Source organism: Camelus dromedarius, chromosome 16, assembly GCF_036321535.1.
Source record: "Camelus dromedarius isolate mCamDro1 chromosome 16, mCamDro1.pat, whole genome shotgun sequence".
NCBI lineage: Eukaryota > Metazoa > Chordata > Mammalia > Artiodactyla > Camelidae > Camelus > Camelus dromedarius.
This window is the reverse complement of record NC_087451.1, coordinates 14,833,113-14,854,052: the sequence shown is the minus strand read 5'-3', so window position 1 is coordinate 14,854,052 and position 20,940 is coordinate 14,833,113. Positions and strand designations below refer to the sequence as shown.

The 20,940-nt window shown below is 39.6% G+C and overlaps 1 protein-coding gene and 1 pseudogene across 1 annotated transcript in view; both read left to right on the top strand.

Moving 5' to 3' along the window:
* The first annotated feature begins 4,059 nt into the window (after positions 1-4,059).
* Positions 4,060-20,940, top strand: part of HEATR6 (HEAT repeat containing 6) — a 34,733-nt gene continuing 17,852 nt past the window's right edge. The window contains exons 1-9 of the mRNA XM_010990495.3: positions 4,060-4,278; positions 6,403-6,510; positions 8,658-8,798; positions 9,263-9,378; positions 10,196-10,310; positions 11,742-11,843; positions 12,814-12,951; positions 14,663-14,961; positions 15,755-15,932. Of these exons, the coding sequence (XP_010988797.3) occupies positions 4,060-4,278; positions 6,403-6,510; positions 8,658-8,798; positions 9,263-9,378; positions 10,196-10,310; positions 11,742-11,843; positions 12,814-12,951; positions 14,663-14,961; positions 15,755-15,932 (1,416 nt within the window). The remainder of the gene's footprint in view (positions 4,279-6,402; positions 6,511-8,657; positions 8,799-9,262; positions 9,379-10,195; positions 10,311-11,741; positions 11,844-12,813; positions 12,952-14,662; positions 14,962-15,754; positions 15,933-20,940) is intronic.
* On the top strand, positions 17,903-20,939 carry LOC135323159 (polypeptide N-acetylgalactosaminyltransferase 1-like; annotated as a pseudogene).

The following is a 20,940-nucleotide window of genomic DNA, read 5'->3' as shown; positions in this document are numbered from 1 at the left end:
ACTAAATTGGTATACATGCCCTTATTAATTTCTTTGGAAAAAATTGTAAGCAGTATAATTGATGATCAAGGAGTCTGCTTTTTTTTTTTTAAATGAATTCAGCAACACAGTTTTTTCTTTTAATTCTTATTTTTTATTGAAGCGTAGTCGATTTACAATGTCAGTTTCAGGTGTACAGCAAAGCAATTCAGTTACATATACACACAAGGAGTATGCTTCTTTTAAGCCTTGGAAACACATTGCAGTATTAAACTGTAAGAACCCCTTTCTTATCAAAATATTTCAGGGGCCTCACTTGATAATTTATTTGCAGTAGCCATTGATGAAAAAAAAAGCATAATAAAAAGTGTTTGTATTATACTTGTATATAGCTGTTTTCTGTGGATCCAGGTCCGCCAAACAGCAGGTCTCATGCATAATTTTTTTGTCCCTCCCTCAGATGAAGACTTATACTAAGGGCCATCGTTCTCTAATAATTGTTCATCTTTTCCTGGAGTTCCTGTCTTCAAAAATGTGATCATTTGAAGCTCCTTGCCCAGGAAGACAGACGAAAATGAGGACGCGGGAATGGAGATGAGGGGTGTGGAGGGAAAGGGAAAATAGTTGTTTCTTTTAATAAATCATGATCATGAAAAGCACCCAGACTACTTGACTTATTTGGTGAGGAGTGATAAGGAGGAAGAGGAGACGGTGGGGGACAGATGACATTTGTGGAGCACTTGCTATGCAAGAAGGACTGTGTTATATGCCCCACAAGTATCATCTAATTTATCTTTACAGCAGCCTTGTAACTATACTTGATATCAACACCATTTTACACATAAGGACACTGAGGTTCTGAGAAATAAGTATTTGCTCCAAGTCATAGAGCAGGTAAGTGTCAGGGCCTTGACTATATTTCCATGTCAAACTCTAAGGCCTATACATAATAGCATAGTGGTTAGGAAATCTTTGAATTTCAAACCCAGGCCCACCACACAACTGTGTGACCTTCAGCAAGTGTCCTAACCTCTCTTGTGTTTCAGTTTCCTCATCTATATAACAGTATATACTTCATAGAGCTGCAGGGATAAAAGAGGTTAATTCATGTTAACTGCTTGGAATAGTGCTTGACACAAAGGAAATATTCAATAAATGTTAACTGAATGAGTATTATTACCAAATTGATGGGCTGACAATCCTTAGTCCTAATTTTCTAAGACTCTGAAACAGAACCCAAGACTCATCCTCCTTCCTAGCCTCTCTTGGCTCACCTGGACATTAAAAGCTGGTCCCTCTCTCCTGGGTTTCCCCCTTACAAAATGTGGGAGATTAAAATACTTACAATTTCTTGTCTATGTTTTTCACAGTCACAGACTTCAGATTTCACTGGCCCGGGTTGTAGCCTGATTTTGACTGACTACCTTCATCATCTCTGACAAGCCATTTATACTATTTAAATGTTTTCTCTTTCAACCATTGAAACTTTCCTCAGATGTATAAAGGGAAAAATAATACTGTCTATCTAATTTAGATGCTAAGGTTTATCGAACTTTACAGTTTACAAAGCACTTTCATAAACACACCATTTGATTTTCACATCAACCAACAGATTGCAAATAGGAGGGCTCTAAATAAATAATAGTGGATTCATTCATTCTGTCAGCAGGTCTTGGGGGTTGCCTGTTACACCCCAGCTGTGTGCTAGCACTGGGGATACAATAGTGGACTAGCCAAATGGTATCTGTTCCTTCACAGAGCTCAGGAAGAAGAACTAGATAATAAATAAGTAAACAAATAAGATAACAATACATTATAGTCAGTGTTCTGAAGGGAATAAACAAGGACGTGAATTAGAAATTGGGGAGAGGGGTAAAGTAATGCCTACTTTAGTTAGAATGATCCAGGCTCTAACGAGTGATAAAAATGAAATCCTGACAGGGTTCCAAAACATGAAAGAAGTGAAATTCCAGAGTAAGGCCCCAGATCACCTTATGCAGAATTTATAAAAGAAAATATCTGTGAACTTACTTCCTTACATCCTTTTAAGGGCTCCAGTCACTGTAAGATTATGAAAATATTGAGAGTGAGGAAAAGTAAGGATGTGTGAGGAGCTTTTTCTTGGGAGAGCTTTTGTCAAGCTGTGAGTTTCCACAATTTAGGGTTTACTGTCAAAACATAAGCCAATGCAGGGGGCCGTCAAATTTCTCCCTGAGAGCTTGATATATGTTTCCTTCATTTGGTGATCACCATGGAGTAGGAATGTTCATTTTCTTGGGGAAACCACACTGCCATCCACAAGGGTATATTCCATCAGAACTCAACAGACTGGTATCATTTCCAATATCTGAGTCATTCAGTCTTGAATAACACTAAGTGTGGGTCATTCACATTTCCACTTGAGATGAGCCACACCAAACCTGGTTCTTTCCCATGGTTTCTTTCACACCACCTTCACTGTGGTGATGACCAGGCTTCACATCCTTCTAGCCCAGTGTGTTGGACATCTCCTATGCACTGCTTCAAATATTCTTGGCCTTATACTCTTACTCAAATCATCGCTATAGAAACCAGTTTATCTCATTCATCTACTAGCTCAGCACAAGCTAATTTGTGAAGGTCTTGGCTCAGACTTGTACGAACCCTAGTAGCCCAAATCTCTCACTTTTGCCTCAGGACTTCTTTGTCTATGCAACAAGTCTCTGGCAGGAATCACTGCATACTGATGTGTGCTTAACTCAGATGCATTGGAGAATTAATGTCTGGTGGGGCAACACTTGACAACAGAGGTCAAAGGCTGGCAGATACATGCTTCCCCCTTCCATTCCTTGGAAGTGGAGGGGGGGAGGGTTCTGAAAGCATTCCATAAGGCGTCTCAGAAAGTCCTTGAGGATTAAACACTCACTCACACCCTTACAATGGCCAACTCAATAGCACCTATTTGTATTAATTCTCCTTTCTTTCCTGTTCATTCCTGAATTAGTCACCCATATATCAACCTCATCTGAGGCTCTGCATTAGGAGAATTCAGACTAAAACATCAGTGACTGGTTCTCAGCTCCTGATCGTCTCTGAGCAAACATTTCAATATTACAAATATACACACATACCTATGTATACACGCATCCCAATAAGAAATAATATACAAGCATAATGAAATCTAAATTAATACATAATATAAGTATTTTCCCCCAAAGAATCCCAAAGTCTTCAGAGAAGTAGCTCTTCTAAAGCATATGCCCAATTTTCATTGCTAAAAGGAGGTGTTTTATTCTCAGGATAAAACATGTACATTTAGGTGACTTTAAGGGTTTCTCTAAGAGTCATGGGTGAGAATTTGCTTTATATTTGCATAACTCAAAGGCCCTAGGGATGGTTTACTGTCTGCCCGAATGTAAATTTCAAGCCTTCACTTCTGGGGCGACTGAAAACTGTTTACAGCTGTTTAAATGACTATTTTCTTTTCCAGCTTCTTGCTTTGAAGGTTTCAGAAAATCGTAGGGTGTTCGATCTCAACCAAGTAACCCTTAACCAGGTTATATTTTATATGATTCATTTTGAACTCCCAAACTGATTTTTGTGTGGTGATGTGCTTCAAGAGCCAAAGGATTCGTGGCCAGCTGCAAACAACACTGGGGAACACAGCCTTTATTCATGGTGGTTTTGTGCCTGGGGAAAAAAATCAGGGGCACTAATATGATGTAAAAAGAGGAGAAGGTTTTCGAACTAGCAGTTTCTGTCACTCCCATCCACAGCGCCCTCTCTACAACCCCAGTCCTAAGTTGAAACCTTTAGTACTAAACAGGAATGCCGGCCCTGCCCAGCAAAAAACTCTCTGCGAGAACAAATAAGAGTCCTCGGTTTTCAGTCAGGGCTCAAGGAGGGGTGGGGGTGGGGGGGCGACAAAGTCTCCCAGATAATTTCTGATATGTATTCGCAGGACACTAATTTGAGAACGAGTCCTGCGCTCTCGAAACCCTTTCAGCTTCGGATTCTGGCCGGAAACAGTCATTTCCGGAACTGGAGAGCGGAGGCGGGGAATGCCCCGGAAGTATTTCCCTGTCCTCCTACGTAGGAAATATGGCGACGGCGCAAGTCAGGGGTTCCCTACCCGGCGGGCAGCAGCCGGAGGCGCCGCGGGAGCTACCCCTCGAGCAGGGCCATGGGTTCCGCCGCTTGTCGGCCAGGCTCTGCGCCTTGCGCCCGGATGACAGCAGCTCCGGCCGCACCGAGATTCACCTGCTCTTCGACCAGCTCATCTCCGAGAACTACAGCGAGGGCAGCGGCGTGGCCCCGGAGGTAGGTCCACTGGACGCGGCCGCCGCCTGCGGGGACTTTAGCTGGTGGCTCCCGCTCGCCTTTCCCGGCTTTTCTCACCTCCGCTTCACATTGCTTAGTTCTAGGCTCTCTCTCTCTCTCTCTTTTTTTTTTTTTTCCCTCCAACCGTGGCACATTCTCTGCCCTCTTTCTGGAAGACCCTGCAAGTGCCTGGCAAACTGGCATCGTTCAAAACCCAACTTGATGGCTTCTGCCCTCCTTATACGTCGCAGGTGTCTTCTCTGGTGTGACCTTCCCGCCCTCTCCACTCCCCGCATCCAGAGCACTTTGTATATAAAATTCACTGCAGAATTTGTTGAGTACATGGTACACGGACTACGTACTGTACTTCACCGTGCACCGTTCCAGGGACCTTAGAACGTGGGTATTACTAGGTTTGTTTTACTGATAAACATACCAAGTCTCAACAAAGGTCCAATGTCATATTGCTGGCAAAAGGCAAAGCTAGAATTGAAACTAAGTCTCACTAAGCCTCAGTCATTTTCTGTTCCTCCATGCTAGCTCTGTCCTCTCTGCCTCCTCTTTAGAAGTGCTGTTTTTGACCCTAATATTTTTCACACACATCAGGCCTTGGATACTACTTACTGAATACCCTGAACTCTTGACCCAGTCATACCACTGTCTACAGGCACCTCAAACTTGACAGTTCCTAAAGATAGTTCATAATCTCTGTACACACACTCCACCCCCAATCTGTCCCACAACCTAGCGCATACAAATGTGCACAGTCAGCCTAGTCACACAGGCGCAGACACTGGTTCTTCCCCCTCCCAGCTCCTGTCCAATCTGGATTCTTCAGAATCTATCTTAGAAGTGTTTCTCACGCCATTCCCTCCTCTCTATTCCCATTGCTAATGCCTTAGACCCTCAGGCAAGATGACTCTTTCCTGGACTGTTCCCCTGGTCTTCTCTAATCTGCCTCCATTCGAGCCCTTTTCCAAACCATTCTATGCTCTGCTGCTAGAGTGATCTTTTCTTTTTCTGGAAAGAAATCTCATTAGAAAAGTAGAACTCGGATTTAGGAAGATCTTCAATACATATTGATAAAAGCATATTACATAAAAGTATGAAGGTTACAGTATGCAAAGAGTTCACAACAATGTATATAAGAGTTTACAATAAAATAATAGTGTGTGTCACTAGGGAGCGGAGTGGAATTAAGGAAGGAGTTGGGGACTTTTGCTTTACTTGTATAATTTGTTATTTTTGCAACAAAAATATGTGCTTTTCCAGTTTTCTGACCCACCATTCCTGCTTTTGTGCTCTGTGTGCAGTCATTTAAAACTTGCTGTTCCTCAAGCGCGTACTGGTGTTTCACACCTACTGGTGTTTCAAGTCGGCCCACCCCACCCCCCTTTGCTTGCAGTGTCTTTCAGTGCCTTGTCTGTCTGGCAGAGTTCTACTCATCCTTCAAATCATTCCAGATTCTGCTTAAAAATAACCTCCACAAAACCTCCCTAGTTACTATTCCTTCCCAGAGTTTGTACTTAATTCTTTCAGTGCTTAATTCACTTTAATTGTTTGTGAGTAGTATTTCTGTCTCCCTCACTGAACTGTGAGCTCTTTGAGGTTCAGGAATATGTTTGCTCACATTTGGAGCCCAAAGACCTGGCACATAGCAGGTGCTCAGAGCCTTTTAATTCAGTAAACATCAGTGGATGAATGAATAGTGTGATTTGCAAATAGGTTCCTCCTTTTTTTTTTTTTTTAAAGCATTCCTAACTTTACAGTAAATTTGTACAAGTGTCATTTCTAATTTTCCGAGTGGCATTGAAAATTTGGTTTGCTTACTTTGTGGTATTTTTAATTCATTGTGTCCTTTTACATTCTGGACTCCTTCCTTTGGTTATTTGTACTATATTTATGTAGAGGCTTTGGAGTCTTGAGCCTGACAAAAATCGTATTGATTCTTTTCCTTTTGAGCACATGCAATTTTTATGCTGCCATCCTGCTTTCTGCCTCCAATTTTATCATTCCTATTTTGAGTGTGAGTGTTCACTTTGTTTTCCCATATGGCTGTGTTTGGGGGTGGGCCTCACTTGACTTAAGGTATATCACCTTTTCACTGTCTTTATTTTTTTGTAGGATGTCAGTTCTCTTCTTGTTCAAGCTTGCCGACTGGTGCCTCTTAATCAGAATCATCTTGTCAGCAAACTGTCTCAGCTTATCCACCATTTGCTTAACACATTACAGGTAATCATGTAGGCAACTTTAGAATTCAGATCATGAATTTTGACAATAAGTAAGTACCTTTGAAATACTACATCTGTGGTAGGTATGATAGGCCAGTCTTTTGGGAAGATGTGTAAACACAGAAAGCAAATGCCTTTCTAAGAATGATATTAAAACAAATATAACTCTGACAAAAAAAAAAAAATACTCCACAGGTTTGTTTGTTAGTGCTATTTGGTTTGGTCCAAGAAACCAGTATCATAAACCCCCAGGTCTTAGAATTTTTCAGGGAAGATGTGTTTGACTAAGATATATCTTAAGAATAAATTGAAATAACTTTTACCCCTTTTCTACCAATGTTTTTTCCTCTTTCCCAATGCTCCCATTTTTGTTGTCTACTTTTGGTTTTCGTAAAACATAAGAAGTAGCTTGGGGGCAGGGGGACACTAGATAAAAAGATCCCTGCTGTTTATACTAAGGTCTGTACCATAGCTCCTCGCTCTTCAGAATCTTTTCCAGCTTGCTAAATAAATGCAGTTATTTTTTAAGGAACAGTCCAAAAATTGAGGCTGTTAACATAAGATACCACATAAGCATGTGAATATAGTTAGCACAAAATTTGTCAATTAGCATTATGTAATCTAAGATGCTTTGGGCTATAAGAAACAAAGGGGCCACCCCAGAATAGCTAAACAAACAAACAAAGAAAAAATATATTATCTTACATCACAAGCCCCAAGGGAGGCAGTTTGAGGGGCACTTAATAATTAAAAGGCTTTCTGGTATCTTTCCATTTTGCCATCTTCAGTGGTTCGGCTGTCCTCTGCTAGCATTTCTCACAGTCATAAGATGCCTAAATTCCAGGCATCTCATACAAAATAAATAACACCCAGCAGAAGCAAAAAAACTATTTATTTTGTGTCTCTTTTAGTGAGGAATGAGGAAGCTAGACTCCAGCAGACCTTCCCTAATATCAGGCTAGAGAGATGTAGGTCATATTAGAACTCCTCTACACCAGTCTGATCAGGGGAATGATATTACCATGAATGGCTTAAACCAGGGATTTCAGCCTTTACTACACATTGGAATCACCTGGAGGACTTAAGCCCCCTAGATGATTACCATATGCAGCTCATCCCTTACATCGGGATTTCTCAACCTTGGCTCTACTGATATTTTGGATCGGATAATCCTGTGTTGTTGGGGGGGGGGTCCTGTGTACTAGAGGATGTTCAGCAGCATCTTATCCTCTACCCACTAGATGCTGGTGGCATCCCTCCAGTTGTGACAATCAAATATGTCTACAGGCATTGCCAGGTGTTCCCTGGGGAGCAGAATTGCCCCTGGTGGAGAACCACTGTCTTAGCAGAATTAGGATTTACCTTCAGGTCTCACGTGGAAAAGGTGGGCACTCAAACAAGATTAGTGCTCTGCCAGCAAGGAAAGAGGGGATGAATGCTGGAGGTAACCAGCAGTGTCTTCTGCGTGTGACTTTCTAAATGAAATAAGGCTATTTTCAAGTTTAGGATGTTTCAAACTGTGGTGGCTTCTGAATGTTTACTGTTCTCAGCTGTATCATCCTTGTAATGCTGGCAGTTGGAAAAGTTCCTGATTACATATGACACCTACAGCCCTTAACCAACCTTCTAGCGTTTGATGACAGTTTGTTTCAGTTGTTCATGAATTGATACTTGGATTAGCCTACTTTAACCCAATAAGATTATAAGCTCCCTGAGGACAGGAATATGCCGTCTCTTCCTGTTACAGTCCCCATTTGGTGGCAGAGACATTGTAGCTATTTAGCAGACATATTTGGCCACAGTGTATTTGTTGAGCATTTACTGTGTATAAGGCAATTGAGTTGAATTTAAAATTTTCAGTGGATTGAGTTTCACATATCTGGGTATTTACAGCTGCCAGTGTCTGGTTAGTTCAAGGAAAAGTTACAAGGACTTTGCCAGGTTCTACTTTGAGTGGAGGGAGTAAAGGAAGAAGTGAGCAAGGCCCTGGGGCAAGAGAAGGTCATGTCTCAATCAGACTTTCAGGGTCTTTAAAGCTGATCTTTTTGACACAAAAAAGATGGACACATGCTCTCTGTCACACACACAGCTTAATTCAGGTGAGCATTCATGTCTGAAAAGGATTAAATTTTTTTCTTCTATCGATAGGTGATCGTTGATGAGCAGAACTTGGATTTCCTGTTGGCATATACTATTTCTGCTATTCAGCAGTGCAGTTCCTGGACACACATGCAGATTCTTCAAGCCCTGGCAGCTCTGGTTTACGGCAATGGCTCAAAGTGTCAAAAGGTAGTTTAAACTGTGTTCTGTCTTTCCTTTGAAAGGGTGGGCGCACAGGCTCTGAACCAGCAGGCCTGGGTTCAGGTTTCTATCCTGCCATTAATCAGATGTGTAACTTTGAGTAACACTTACTGAGTCACTCCGAACCTAGTTTCCTCATGTGTAAAATAGTTCCTCTGAGGATGAAGTCTCGCTTGTAAAGTGCGTGGTAAATATTAAGCATGGTTGTCATTGTCTTTAGCCTCCATCTATGCTGCCAAGATGAAAGAGCTTCAGCCACAACCTCGGCTGGGAGTGCTGAGCCTTACTGCTGGTTTTTGGCATATTTTTGCATGCCTGTCTGAAATATTTACCTCGCAGCTGATCTTGTGGTACTCGAATGCCCTTTAGTTAAAAAAAAAATGTAATCTGTCTAAAAAATAATATTTTCCCAGAAGCTTTTCTTCAGCCAACATTAAGTTATTTTGTTTTAGTACCTCCCAGACTTGCTAGGCAAGAGTGGACTCTTGATGAAGTTGAGTGACTTGGCTCAGTCAGACCCTGAAGTTAGGAGAGCTGCAGTGCACTGTATGGCAAACTTATGTCTCAGGTATGTGGATTCAATCAGATTTCCCTGTCATAGTAAGATAAGGCCTCTCCTGGGCCCTTTGTGGGTGGTTCAGTCTGTCCGAAGCTAGAGCCAACTTAGAAAAATAACCTACTTTGCATTTCATTTCTCATGGTCTTTGCTAATGAGATCATCTTATATTGTTTATTTTTAATTTTAACATTTCTTGCAAAGAAAGCTCATACAGAGGTGAAGGAAAAATAGACTAGGATCTTATTTCTAAAATGTGGTCAAAGTGATATATGTACAATATGTCAGGGTTTTGTTTTCTATTGGTATAAATTCTAACTGTATGGAGTCTTCTAGAAGGGTATATTCATATGAATTTTAGCTGTGGTGATATACATCTGTCAAGGCTAGTTTCTTCTAAGAAAATGGAACCAGTCCCAGCGCCTGGTTCTAGATTCATGTAATAGAAAATGATCATCACAGACTTGAACTGATGTGTGGTATCCTGTCTCTGCATTGCAGTGTTGTCCAGTGGTTAGGAAGGCAGGTTCAGTGGTGTGGGTCTAGCTTGACGGGACCTGTCTGCATTATTTCCCTCTAAGAACTAAAAAGCAGAATAAAAACGATTTCTCTCTCTGCATCCTAGGTTCACTACAGAGTTCTCTAACTTTTCCCTGTGGAAACCATTCTTCCTATTCATTCCAGCCTTGTGCCTGTCCACAGCAATAATAGTTAATTAGCCAAAAAGTACACCACATTCTATGATGCAGTTCTTTCAAGGGTATATTCTAATTCAAGCTCCATTTCAAAGGAGACTGAGCGTGAGTTGCTTTCTCTGTGTGTGTTTTAGTGTGCCAGGACAGCCATACTTGGAGGAGCCCTACCAAAATATCTGCTTCCAAGCTTTCTTGACCATTTTACAGTCTCCAAAAGCACCTGATATGGATGATATCACGTTTTGCATGGTAGGTGAGACTACCACTAATCTTGGGATTGTTACGGATGTGTCCAGAGGCAACCGTAGAACAAAAGCTGTTATTAAAGAGTTTAACTTGGTTGCTGTATTAGTTTTGTCCAGAGTTATAGACATAAGTGGATCGTTTATCACCTAAAAAGGCTGAAATCATATCTTCCTGTTTTAAATTGCAAGAAATTGTTTTTGTTTGTTTTGTTTTGCCATTATTTTTGTTTTGCAATTCTAGAGTCTTAAAGAAAACTGTTTTTTTCCTCCTGACTATGAAAGCAGTATGATTTCAGACTAGTGACTGTCTTTTAGATGGAAGGGAAAGGAGTGGATTTCAACAATATCTGCAATACTTTTTTTTTTTAAATCTGATGCAAATATGACAATTTATTAAATACACATTTCAAAAATTACAGATCTAGATGGTGAAACTTACTTACAGTCCTCTGCTTAGGTAAAAACACTGGGAACAATTTGTCCCATGTGCCCTTAGATTTTTTTTCTATATAAAAATGAGCATATTTATAATTTTTAAGTGGAATCATATTTAAGACACTGTTTTGCAACTCTCCTTTTTAAACTTAATATACTTTGGACATCTTTTCAGTACCTGTTGACATACCTCATGCTTTCTGACTGCTGTACCTGGGAGATCTTGGCAAGTTCCTTAACTTCTTGAGCTACGTGTTCCTCATCTCTGAAATGAGACAGATGTTATAACTGCCTTATAGAGGCTTTATAAGGTGTATGTGAGCTAAAGGCATTTAAAATGCCTGGAAAAATGCTTGCTATTATTGTTGCGTTTCACACATAGCAGAGAGTTAGCTTCTTAAATAACCTTTGTCCTAATTTATGGGAATTGAAAGTGTTTGTGGTGTTTCCATTGTTTCAAACAAGGCTGCGTTTCACATCTTTTCCATCTCAATATTTCTTAAGGACAGAGTCCTGGAAATGAGATTGCTGTCCAGAAAATCAATCTTGATCACATCTGCCCTCCAGAAACATGCTCTAGCACACATTCCTTTGCCTTTAAGAGCTGCTGAGTTTACCACATTGTAGAGGTTCCCTGTTTCTGATCTCTGCTGCCCCAGCTTTATTCCTATCACATCCTTCCTACTAAATGTCTCTTCTTTGTTTTTCTTGCTCACCATTTCTGCAGGCTGGTTTTATAAACATGTATGAAAAGACTGTTCTTATTCAGTAAAGAGCACTCTATTCCTCTAGAAAATAATTAGTAGTAGCTCATTAGCTCTCTTCTCTGGATCCTTATCTCTGCATTTTTTTTTTTTTTTTTTTTTTTGCTTCCCTGTCCAAAGATTTTTTTTCATCATCTAAAGACTTTTTCTTCTTCATCCTGAGTTGTGCTAGAAAGTTGATCCCTGGACAACCAAATTTCATTTACCTTTTAACTTGGTCTCCTTTTTCCCCCTAGTTGTTACAAAATGCATTGAAAGGTATACAGTCTCTTCTAAATGGTGGGAAGATGAAACTGACACAGACGGATGAACTTGGAGCTCTTCTAGCTGTGCTAAAGGTAAGGTTTAAACCCCAAGTCCCTGTTGTTGTTAATGTCTTTCCTGTTCACACCCCAGGCATAAGGACCACTTTACATCATTATTCCAAGGCTAGCTGTAGGGTATTATATTTTAAGAGAGAAGAATAAATGGTCATGTACAAACATACTTAAAATTAAGAACTGAAAACAGTAAATCTTGCTTTAGTAAATTTATCAAAATTCTAAAATTTTATCTATGAATCTTAAGTTGGGAAGGGAATAGGTTATGAATTATCTGTAGATAATGTAATTTTAGGTTATCTTGAACCTATTTGTACTTGAAAGAAGGACCTGGGCTTCTCCTTGGCTCTCACTCCCATGTAGTAAGCAGGCCCATGAACACATGCATCAGCAGGCTGTCATCCTTTGGTGTCTGAGCCTCCCTGTCAGTAGGAAGGTCAGGTCAGCCTCTCTGGGACCCAACTTCCTTCAGTTCAACCAGGAACTAGAAGTAGTTTTGTGCTAGCCTCAGATCAGAGCTGTGTATGATAACTTGGCTTTATCATGACCTAAATTGTAATTCTTTTCATGTACCATCTTCCCTACTCCTAAATACAGACAGCTAGATTTGGAGATGGATATGCTGCATAAAAATGATAGATTGGTTAAAGAAACTTCAAGGTAGATAAAATAATTGGATAAAACTGATTAGATAAATTTTTTTAAATTAAGTAAAAGTAGTAAGTAAGTAAATAAATAAATAAATAAATAAACTAAAATCCAAAATCAGACCTAACTTGATCTGGCCAAGTTAGATCCGTTGGGTCTACATGAGATTAAGTTCTTCTGTAAGCTCTAAGCCTTCAGAGTATCTATTTTCTGACCCACTTTTGTTTCCTTAATAAAGCTTTTAAGCATTTATATGTTCATCTCTGTGACGCAGAACATGGTGAATAATTCTGTTTTATGATGTGTTTTGTGTGTGTGTTTCCTTAATCGTCATTTTTAGAAATCCATGTTCCATGGGCTCCCTGGACTAAACATAGAGATGCCCACGGTGCTGTACCCAACTCCACTCCCTCAGTATGATGGACGCCCACCCATCAAGCCGCAGCAGCCGGAAGCCAGTGCTTCTCAACCACCTGTGGTACATTTGTGTCTGTTTAGATTTGAGTTGTGGATTGTTTCTGACTGTTTGCTGTATGTGTTTTCTATATTTTGCATCACTCCTGTGCCAAAGGCTCACCTTGAATTTGATTTCAACTTAGGATTTTTAGCATAGTAAGTTTAAATTCATCAGACTGCTAAAAATACCAATTATAACATCTTATACTTCTAAGAAGTGTAGGCAATGTAACAGCTATAAAAATGGACATTCACTTCACACCCAAGGCCAAGCATCCTCATCCCCCAAATGCTCAACACCACAGGGCGACAGACGTTTTCTGTAAAACGCTAGCTGGTAAATATTACAGGTCTCTGTTGCCAGATACCCCAGGCTTTCCAGATAGCTGTCTTCTCCCTTGTGTTTCTGTTGGAAAACCTAGAGCATACAGATACGGTGCCAAGATATTGCATCTAGAAATGTAATACCTGATAAAAATGCTTATAATTAGAAAGTCTTTAACTTATTTACTTTCTGAACATTTACTGAGCTTCTGCTATATTCCAAGTATTGTGCTGAGCATTAGGAACATAGACTCGGGAATTTTAGGAATTTGGGGGAGAAGGCGAAGATGGATAAATAAACGCTGCACTGCAGTGTTATAGTTCCTTTCATTTGAATATTCACAGGGAACTCTAGGAGCACATTCAAAGCACCCAATAGAGGGGAAAGGGGTGCTTTTTAACAGATACGGTGGCTAACCAGAAACTCAAGAATGAGTAATAGTACAGAGAAGAAAGGAGAAAGTTTTATTCGGAGGCAACAAGGTACACAAACATAGGGAACGTAAGTTCACATGGCCCATTTGTTAACCAGTAGGGCTGGAGTGTCAGGTGTGTGGAGAGGAAGTTGGGGCAAGTATGTAGCAGAGGCCAGATTATAAGGGTCTAATACATGCTGAAGAGTCTGGGTTTTTATCTTGTAGGTGGTGAAAGTGAAGATACGGGGGAGTGATATTAGATTTGCATTTTAGAAAAATCAATGGGTAGAAAGTAAAAAGGCATTAAGTCTGGAGCCACATTAATAATCCAACATAGAAGTGATGAGGAGCTTCCTTCCTTAAGGTCAGGGACCCCAAGAATGCGAGGAAGGCTCAGATTCCGAAGATCTTTGGATGTCAAAAAAGAAGGAAGTAGGAGAAAAGAGAGAAATTGGCTTTTACGTTATATCTACAAAGCCCCAATGCCCTAAAACATTGGATTGTATGTAATGGATTGACATATTCCCTGTACATCTAGAGTGGTGCTGGCTGGGTATCCTGTTGGGAGAATTGAGAAAATAGTCACTCAAGTCATTTTCTGTAGACCTTAATCTCTTGCAGAACCCCAGCTGAGAAAGCTGAATGCTTTCACAACGGTGCAAGGAAGGTGGCATTAGCCTATGCTTAAACAGATGAGGAAGGGCAAGCTCAGAGAGGCTAAACGATTTGCCCAGGGCCAAGAGAATTTAAACCCAGGCCATGAGTTTTGCTATGTCCTGTGTATTTCATGCCTTGTTTCCTCTGGTCCGGGAGGGTGTGCATAAGCACTTGGCCTAGTGCCTAACACACAGAGTATTGATTAAGTGCTGCTTTTTTCTCTTCTCCTCTTTTCTTCTTTATTCAAACTACATGTCAGAGACACATTTAGTAATTATCAAACGAGAAGTTACCAATAGCTATCATATATATGTTTTCGTTTACTCCTAAAATCAGAGTAAAAAGAAAAAATCAAAAGTAAAACCGAAGAAACTCCAGCAAGGAGAGGAGGAGGAGGAAGAATCCAGTGGTGAAAGAGAAGTAGCCCCAGCCCCTGGCTCAGGTAGAGTGAACCTGCCTGGAGGGGACACTCGGTGCTCCCCCTCCCTGGATGCTCAGACTTTGCCAGTAGCTGGAAGTGGAGCCGCAGGAAAGGACCGAGTCTCCTCACCCTTCAGTTCTGCCAGTTGGAAAAGGGTCAGCAGTAGTGAGTCAGACTATTCTGATACTGAAGGAGGCATGCAGAGTAAAGTGAGGTAGTAGTATTTTGTTATGTTTTTATGCCTTGTATTCTAAGTTGTGTGTCTAAGTTTATATCCTCGCTTAAAAGTCTGCCTGTCGCCTGTGATTTAACTTGAAGAGTCTCATTTATGTGGGACTTTGCGTTACTCTGCATTTTGCCCTGTCCTCTCCATCTGCCTTTGTACATGGGGTTCCTCTGCCTGAAATGTTCTTTCTTTCACTTTTTTTGCCTTTGCCTTGTTAACCACTCCTCCTCTTCAATATGAGCTCAACAACTGTGTGGTTTGAGAACCCTTTTCTGACACCCTCTTTCAGCTTAGGTACCCTTCCTGTGTGACCCTGTGACTTATCTCTGCCTTACTGCGTTGTAGTTACCTCTTAACCGTCCGCCTCTGCCATTAAAAGCTTGTCAAGGGCAGGGGCTTAGTTGGTGTCTACCAGCCTCAGCACAGTGCCTGGCACTCGCATAAGGATATTCAGTACCTGTTTTTTGGATGAATGTATACACTGCAGTATCTCATTTAACACGGGTTTCCTAAAATCAAAATGTTGCCCTCTTATTCTCTATCTAGTTGGGTTTTTTTTTAATTGTTGACTTTATTAACTTGTTATATAAACAAATGGATTTAACATGTTTTGATTGCATTTTGAAATAATTTTTAAAATATCATGTTGATGTATTTCAGACTTATTTGGAATGTTGAATTTCTCACTATCATTTGAGTTGGCTGGCATAAATAGCATTTCATGCTTACATTTTTAAAAGCAATTAAAAGACTTTCTTCTTCCTTCTTTTGCTTATCAAAGGTCTTACCAAGCCAAGGTTCGCCAAGGAGCACTAGCTTGTTTTCTTTCTACTATAAAATCCATAGAAAAAAAAGTTCTTTATGGCTACTGGTCAGCCTTTGTTCCTGATACACCTGAGCTCGGGACCCCACAGTCTGTGTCCTTGATGACTCTTACGTTAAAAGATCCTTCTCCAAAGGTAAGAGCACTTAAATTCTAAGTGTTGTACTAGGGAGAAAACTTTACAAGTCTTCGTTGTTTTCTCTGCCCTATCCGATTTTATCTGAACAAGGCTCTTACCCAAGTCCTGATTTGAGAACCGGTAGTTGGGTAGGGCGATAGGAAATGGGCTTATGTGAATAACAGGTTGAGGGAGAGCATAGTGAGGTCACCTCCTGCCCCAGGCTTGCTTGAAGCTCGAGCCCACTTGAGTCCTGGCTTCAGTGTCCTCTTTGAGCTGCAGTGAAGCAGCAATGCTTCTCCCCCTTCTGGGAAAATGTTGATTGCCTTGGTATAAACACCAAATAGGAAAAAATTACAAATGGCTTAAATACTCATCGGAATATCACAGTATGTAATGGTTATGAAAGACGTGTAAGACTTAGGGAAACACCAGTGAAGTTTTACCAAAATCTAGGATATGAAATTATGATCCCAACAGTGGTTTTTTTCTTCCAACTTTTCCATATTTTCCAAATCACGTGTAATAAACAGTAATACATAGTTTAATAAGAAAAACCGATTTTTAAAAAAGAAGACAAAAAAATTGGCAGTCATAGAAAGCTACAGCAAGGTAGCTATGGCTGATCAAGTAGTTTGCCTCTTCTTGGGTATGTTAGCTCCTCTTACCTAAGGAAAACAGTGCTATTTAGAGTCCCCTTACAATCATGAATGTTATAAAGTCATGCCGAATGGCGTCTGATGTCCTTAGGTAACCAACCTACCCTCTCAAAGTGAATGATTTTTACTATTTTACTACCAATAGTAGTAGTTTTCTTTTTTCAAGATTTTCCCTTAAAAGTAAGGAGGAGGGCTGGCAACCCATAATGCATTGGAACTGCCTTTGATCATCTCCTTGAATAGCTGATTCCTAAATAAGAAAACTTCTAAATGACCCTTCAACACTTTTACAGGGGAGAGAAAAATAAACTAGCCTGTCCATTAGACACACAAAAAATGCCTTGTAGGGTATTTCAAGTACTCAGTATCCTAAGTAATTCAACCAATAGAAATCTTTCAAATTGCCTGAATCGGTAGAGAATGAGAACCTGGGAGAAAAATGGAAAAGAATGGTGGCAAATAGATAAATGATGAGGCTATTCTAGTAATTGGAAGGGAAACTGTTATAAAGGTTAAAATATATATATGTATTTGTGTTTTTGAAGCCCCTCCAGCTGAGGGGAGGAGCCATAAGTAGTTAAGGAGATGGTGCCATGGCGCAAGTAGCAGATCAATAAACCACCTGGGCTGTGACTGCCCAGCTAAGGGGATGTGGGACACGTGCATTTGTGACGTGAGTACAAAGAGGTTATGAGATCATATCCGATGAAAGTAGAGAGAAATAATTTTCATGTTTGTATCTTTATATTTTTCAAATGTTTACATTTGACTTAGAGTGCCATGATAGGTTTTACATATTACAGAGTGGTCCTCCTTGATTTGGGTACCTTTTAGATACGTTCTTGCTCTTTATCTTCTATGAATGCAAGAAATGTGATGAGTGAAATAAAACATAGAACTTCCTTCTGGAGATGTCCTAGGGCCAGCACAAAAGCCACGGAGGTCCTGGAGAAATGGAAAACCGGTCATCATTCTTAAACAGGATTTTTAAAAGATCAAATTAATGATTAAAATTTGTCAGTTCAGTGTACTGGCAAGTGACATGATTATACTCAGCAGCAGATACCGGGTTTAGGAGAGTATCAGTAAGTACAGTGACAGTTGTCCACAACGAGGCTTGGAGCACACCTCTGCACACTCTCCATAGTGTAGTTAATTGTGAACCAAGGCCCATGCTAGAGGAAAGTGTTTTAGTAGATGATGTCAGTGAGAGATGCTGTTCTAGAAAGTCTGCTAGAAAATTATTTGCACAAATTAAAACTGCTAGTTCATGTACTTGGAATGGAACAGCATTCTGGATTGATGAGAGCTAGGTTAAAAGGCTCAGCCATGTGTAAAAGCTGCGTGATCATCTTCTCAGGTGCTCACTGAGTGTAGAGTTGGACAGTATAGACTGAGGTTTGTCTTAGCCAGGATGAAGATGACAAGACAGTAACAGTGTATCTTCTCATTGAAGAATGGTTCTTTGAGAAGGAGAAAACTTAGAAATCCCCTTTAGGATTTGGCAGTGTGGCGGTACTTGGGAAATTGTCACATGTTGACATGCCAGAAATGCGCTTTAGAAGGCACATCCTATGTTTTCGGACAGCACAGAGCAACCAATGTAATAACATGACTGATTTATAAATTGCTTCTATATGGTTTCCTCAGGTGTTACAGAGGTAGATTATGTATATCAGCAAGACTTCATCTAAGGGACAAACTGTAGGGCAGGCCTTCTTGGTACCTTGAGAATTATCCTGATTTTCAGATTCCAGGATGATTCTTTATTTCCCTTTTGGAGAGCTATGAAATACAGAAACAAATTAAAATCTAGATAACAGGTAACATAACTAGGAAAGAGAATAAAGGGTTGGAATTTTTAACTGTCATGGAATGGTAGATAATCAGGTGTCTCTTATATGGCCAGCCAAGAACAGGTGACCTTTGCTTGGATGTCTCCAAATCTAGAGATCCTGGCATAGTATTGAAGTGCCTCCACGTAAAAGGCACCCAGCTTTGGGGGTGTGATCAAATGAAATTAATCTTGGGCATATGTGGAGAATAATCAGTACTTGGACAAAGCCAAAGGTAAGCACAGACAGGTGCCCTGCGTTGAAACCTCAGTGGTACCCACTCCCAGCAGTGACTTCTTCATCACCCTCCCAGAAATATTCTGGGACCAAACATACATAAAAAAAGGAAAAAATAAGGGTTGACTGAGCTACCTCAGCAAACATTTCTACTCTATTCTAAGAAGCAAAAAAGGAAAAGTGCTTTCTTGTTTCATTACTTTTGAACAAGCCTTTGTGCCCAAGGAGGTAAAAGTACCGTCTAGTGCAACTGAGCATACTGATGTTTATAAGATTAAAAAGTCTTACCCACCACTGTAAATATTCAGACAATAAAAACTTAACAGAATGAGCTCTCTGGAGAGCTACATCTCTTATGGTTTGCTTGTACGTCAGTAGCTTCTGCTGAAAGTGCTGATTAGAATGATAAACAGTATATTAAATATTGATAATAAGAATAAATGAAGCAGAACTTGAGCCAGATTCAGTGTTATAAATAGCATTTTTATAGCAACAAAGATATATTAAACAGCATTTAAAGGAAATAAATTAGAACTATGAGAAGTATAATTTGATCTAGTATATTTCCATTTAGATTTTGTACCTTGATGATGAAAAATAACAAATTTTAGTGACATTCCGTTCGTTTTCATCTGTGATAGTTACGAATGCATTTTTCCCTCTTAGGGTACCAAAGTTAATTGGACTGAAAATTTTTTACTTTTGAGTATTAGTTCATTTCTTTCTACAGCATGGCTTTTAATTTTATTTGTTTTGTGAGCTGTTGGATTTGTGATTTTTAATTATGCTCTAAAGTTTAGAAGTTTAGCATAACATCTACCTCTTTCAGTTAAGATCAGCCAGCCATCTAATCAGAGTTTGGCAGACTACGGCCTGTGGGCCAGTTGTGGCCCACTGCCAGTTTGTATGACCCATGAACCAGGAATGGTCTTTATACTTTTAAATGTTTTTTTAAGTCAAAAGAATAATATTTTGTGATGTAAAAATTATATGCTATTCCTATTTCACTGTCCATAAGTGGATTTTTATTGGAACACACATTTATTCCTTTATACAGTGTCTGTGCTACTGTAGCAGAGCTGAGTGTTTACAACAAAGACTCTGTATGTGAAATTTGTACTGCTGGCCCTTTACAGAAGAGATTTGCTAGCCTCTGGTTTGAGTTCTTGGATCAGCTGACTTGTGCGCAAACTCTTTCCCTCCCTCTCCCCCACAATTTTCTAATACTTTGTCAACTTCCTAACTTAAGTGATTATGCTTAATTCCAAAGACTCATACTGCTATACTACAAATTTATTCTCAAAACAATTAAATCTTTAATTTTTTGTTTATGATTCCAGTCCATAAAAGGCATGCAGAATTAATTTATTTCTTGGAGATAATGTAGTTGAAGATTTTCTGGAAAACCTTTTTCACACCAAACTCAGATATGCTTCATATTTAGTAAATAATGTAAATCATATCCTAGAATTATTATTGATTCCTTGCTTTTAACAAATCTGACTGAAAGGTTTGATTGGCATTTGGGGGCCTTCTGGCCAGAGGGTACAGTATTATTTCATATTACTAATCCTGAACTTATCACCTACATTCCATATTGGTTAAATTGGCTTTTTTCTTTTTCATTTCTTTTTTCTCCTTTATAATTTTTAATACCACAAAATCATCAGAGTACCAATTGAAAATAATCTTTTAACCTTATAAAGAAACCCTTGACGCACTTTTCCTGACAAATACCGTAGTCCATTGACAAAGGGGCACACATTTTATTTTCCATCTGTAAGGTTGTATTTAGTATTTCTTTGATTATCAAAGATTCTTGTTGTAAGCAGTGTTATTTCCTGCACCTTAGAATGTTTCTAAAAGTTGGCTCACTAACAGTTCCTGCCAAGATGAGTTTGCACACATTTCCTAATAGCCCATTTAATTAACATTGAGAGCTCACGGATGCTTTAGGGCAGATTGCAAAGCAGAATGTCCTCAGGAACTCTAGAGAAACAGACTGTAGATGCCTTTATTTTTTTCTGCCCAATAGGCTTTCAGTTTCTCTTTTCAGTGGGCTTTTTTTTTTTTCCACTTTTTTTTAAAAATTGAGTTATAGTCAGTTTACAATGTTGTGTCAATTTCTGATGTACAGCACAGTTTTTCAGTCATATTCAGTGGGATTTATGCTTGAATAAACTAGGCTTCTCATCTTTAAGTTATTTTCATGCTCATGATTTCAGGTTGTATACTATGGTGTGCTCTAGACTTAGAGTAAGAAAACTAACAACAATGTGATTTAAGTAGTTTTTG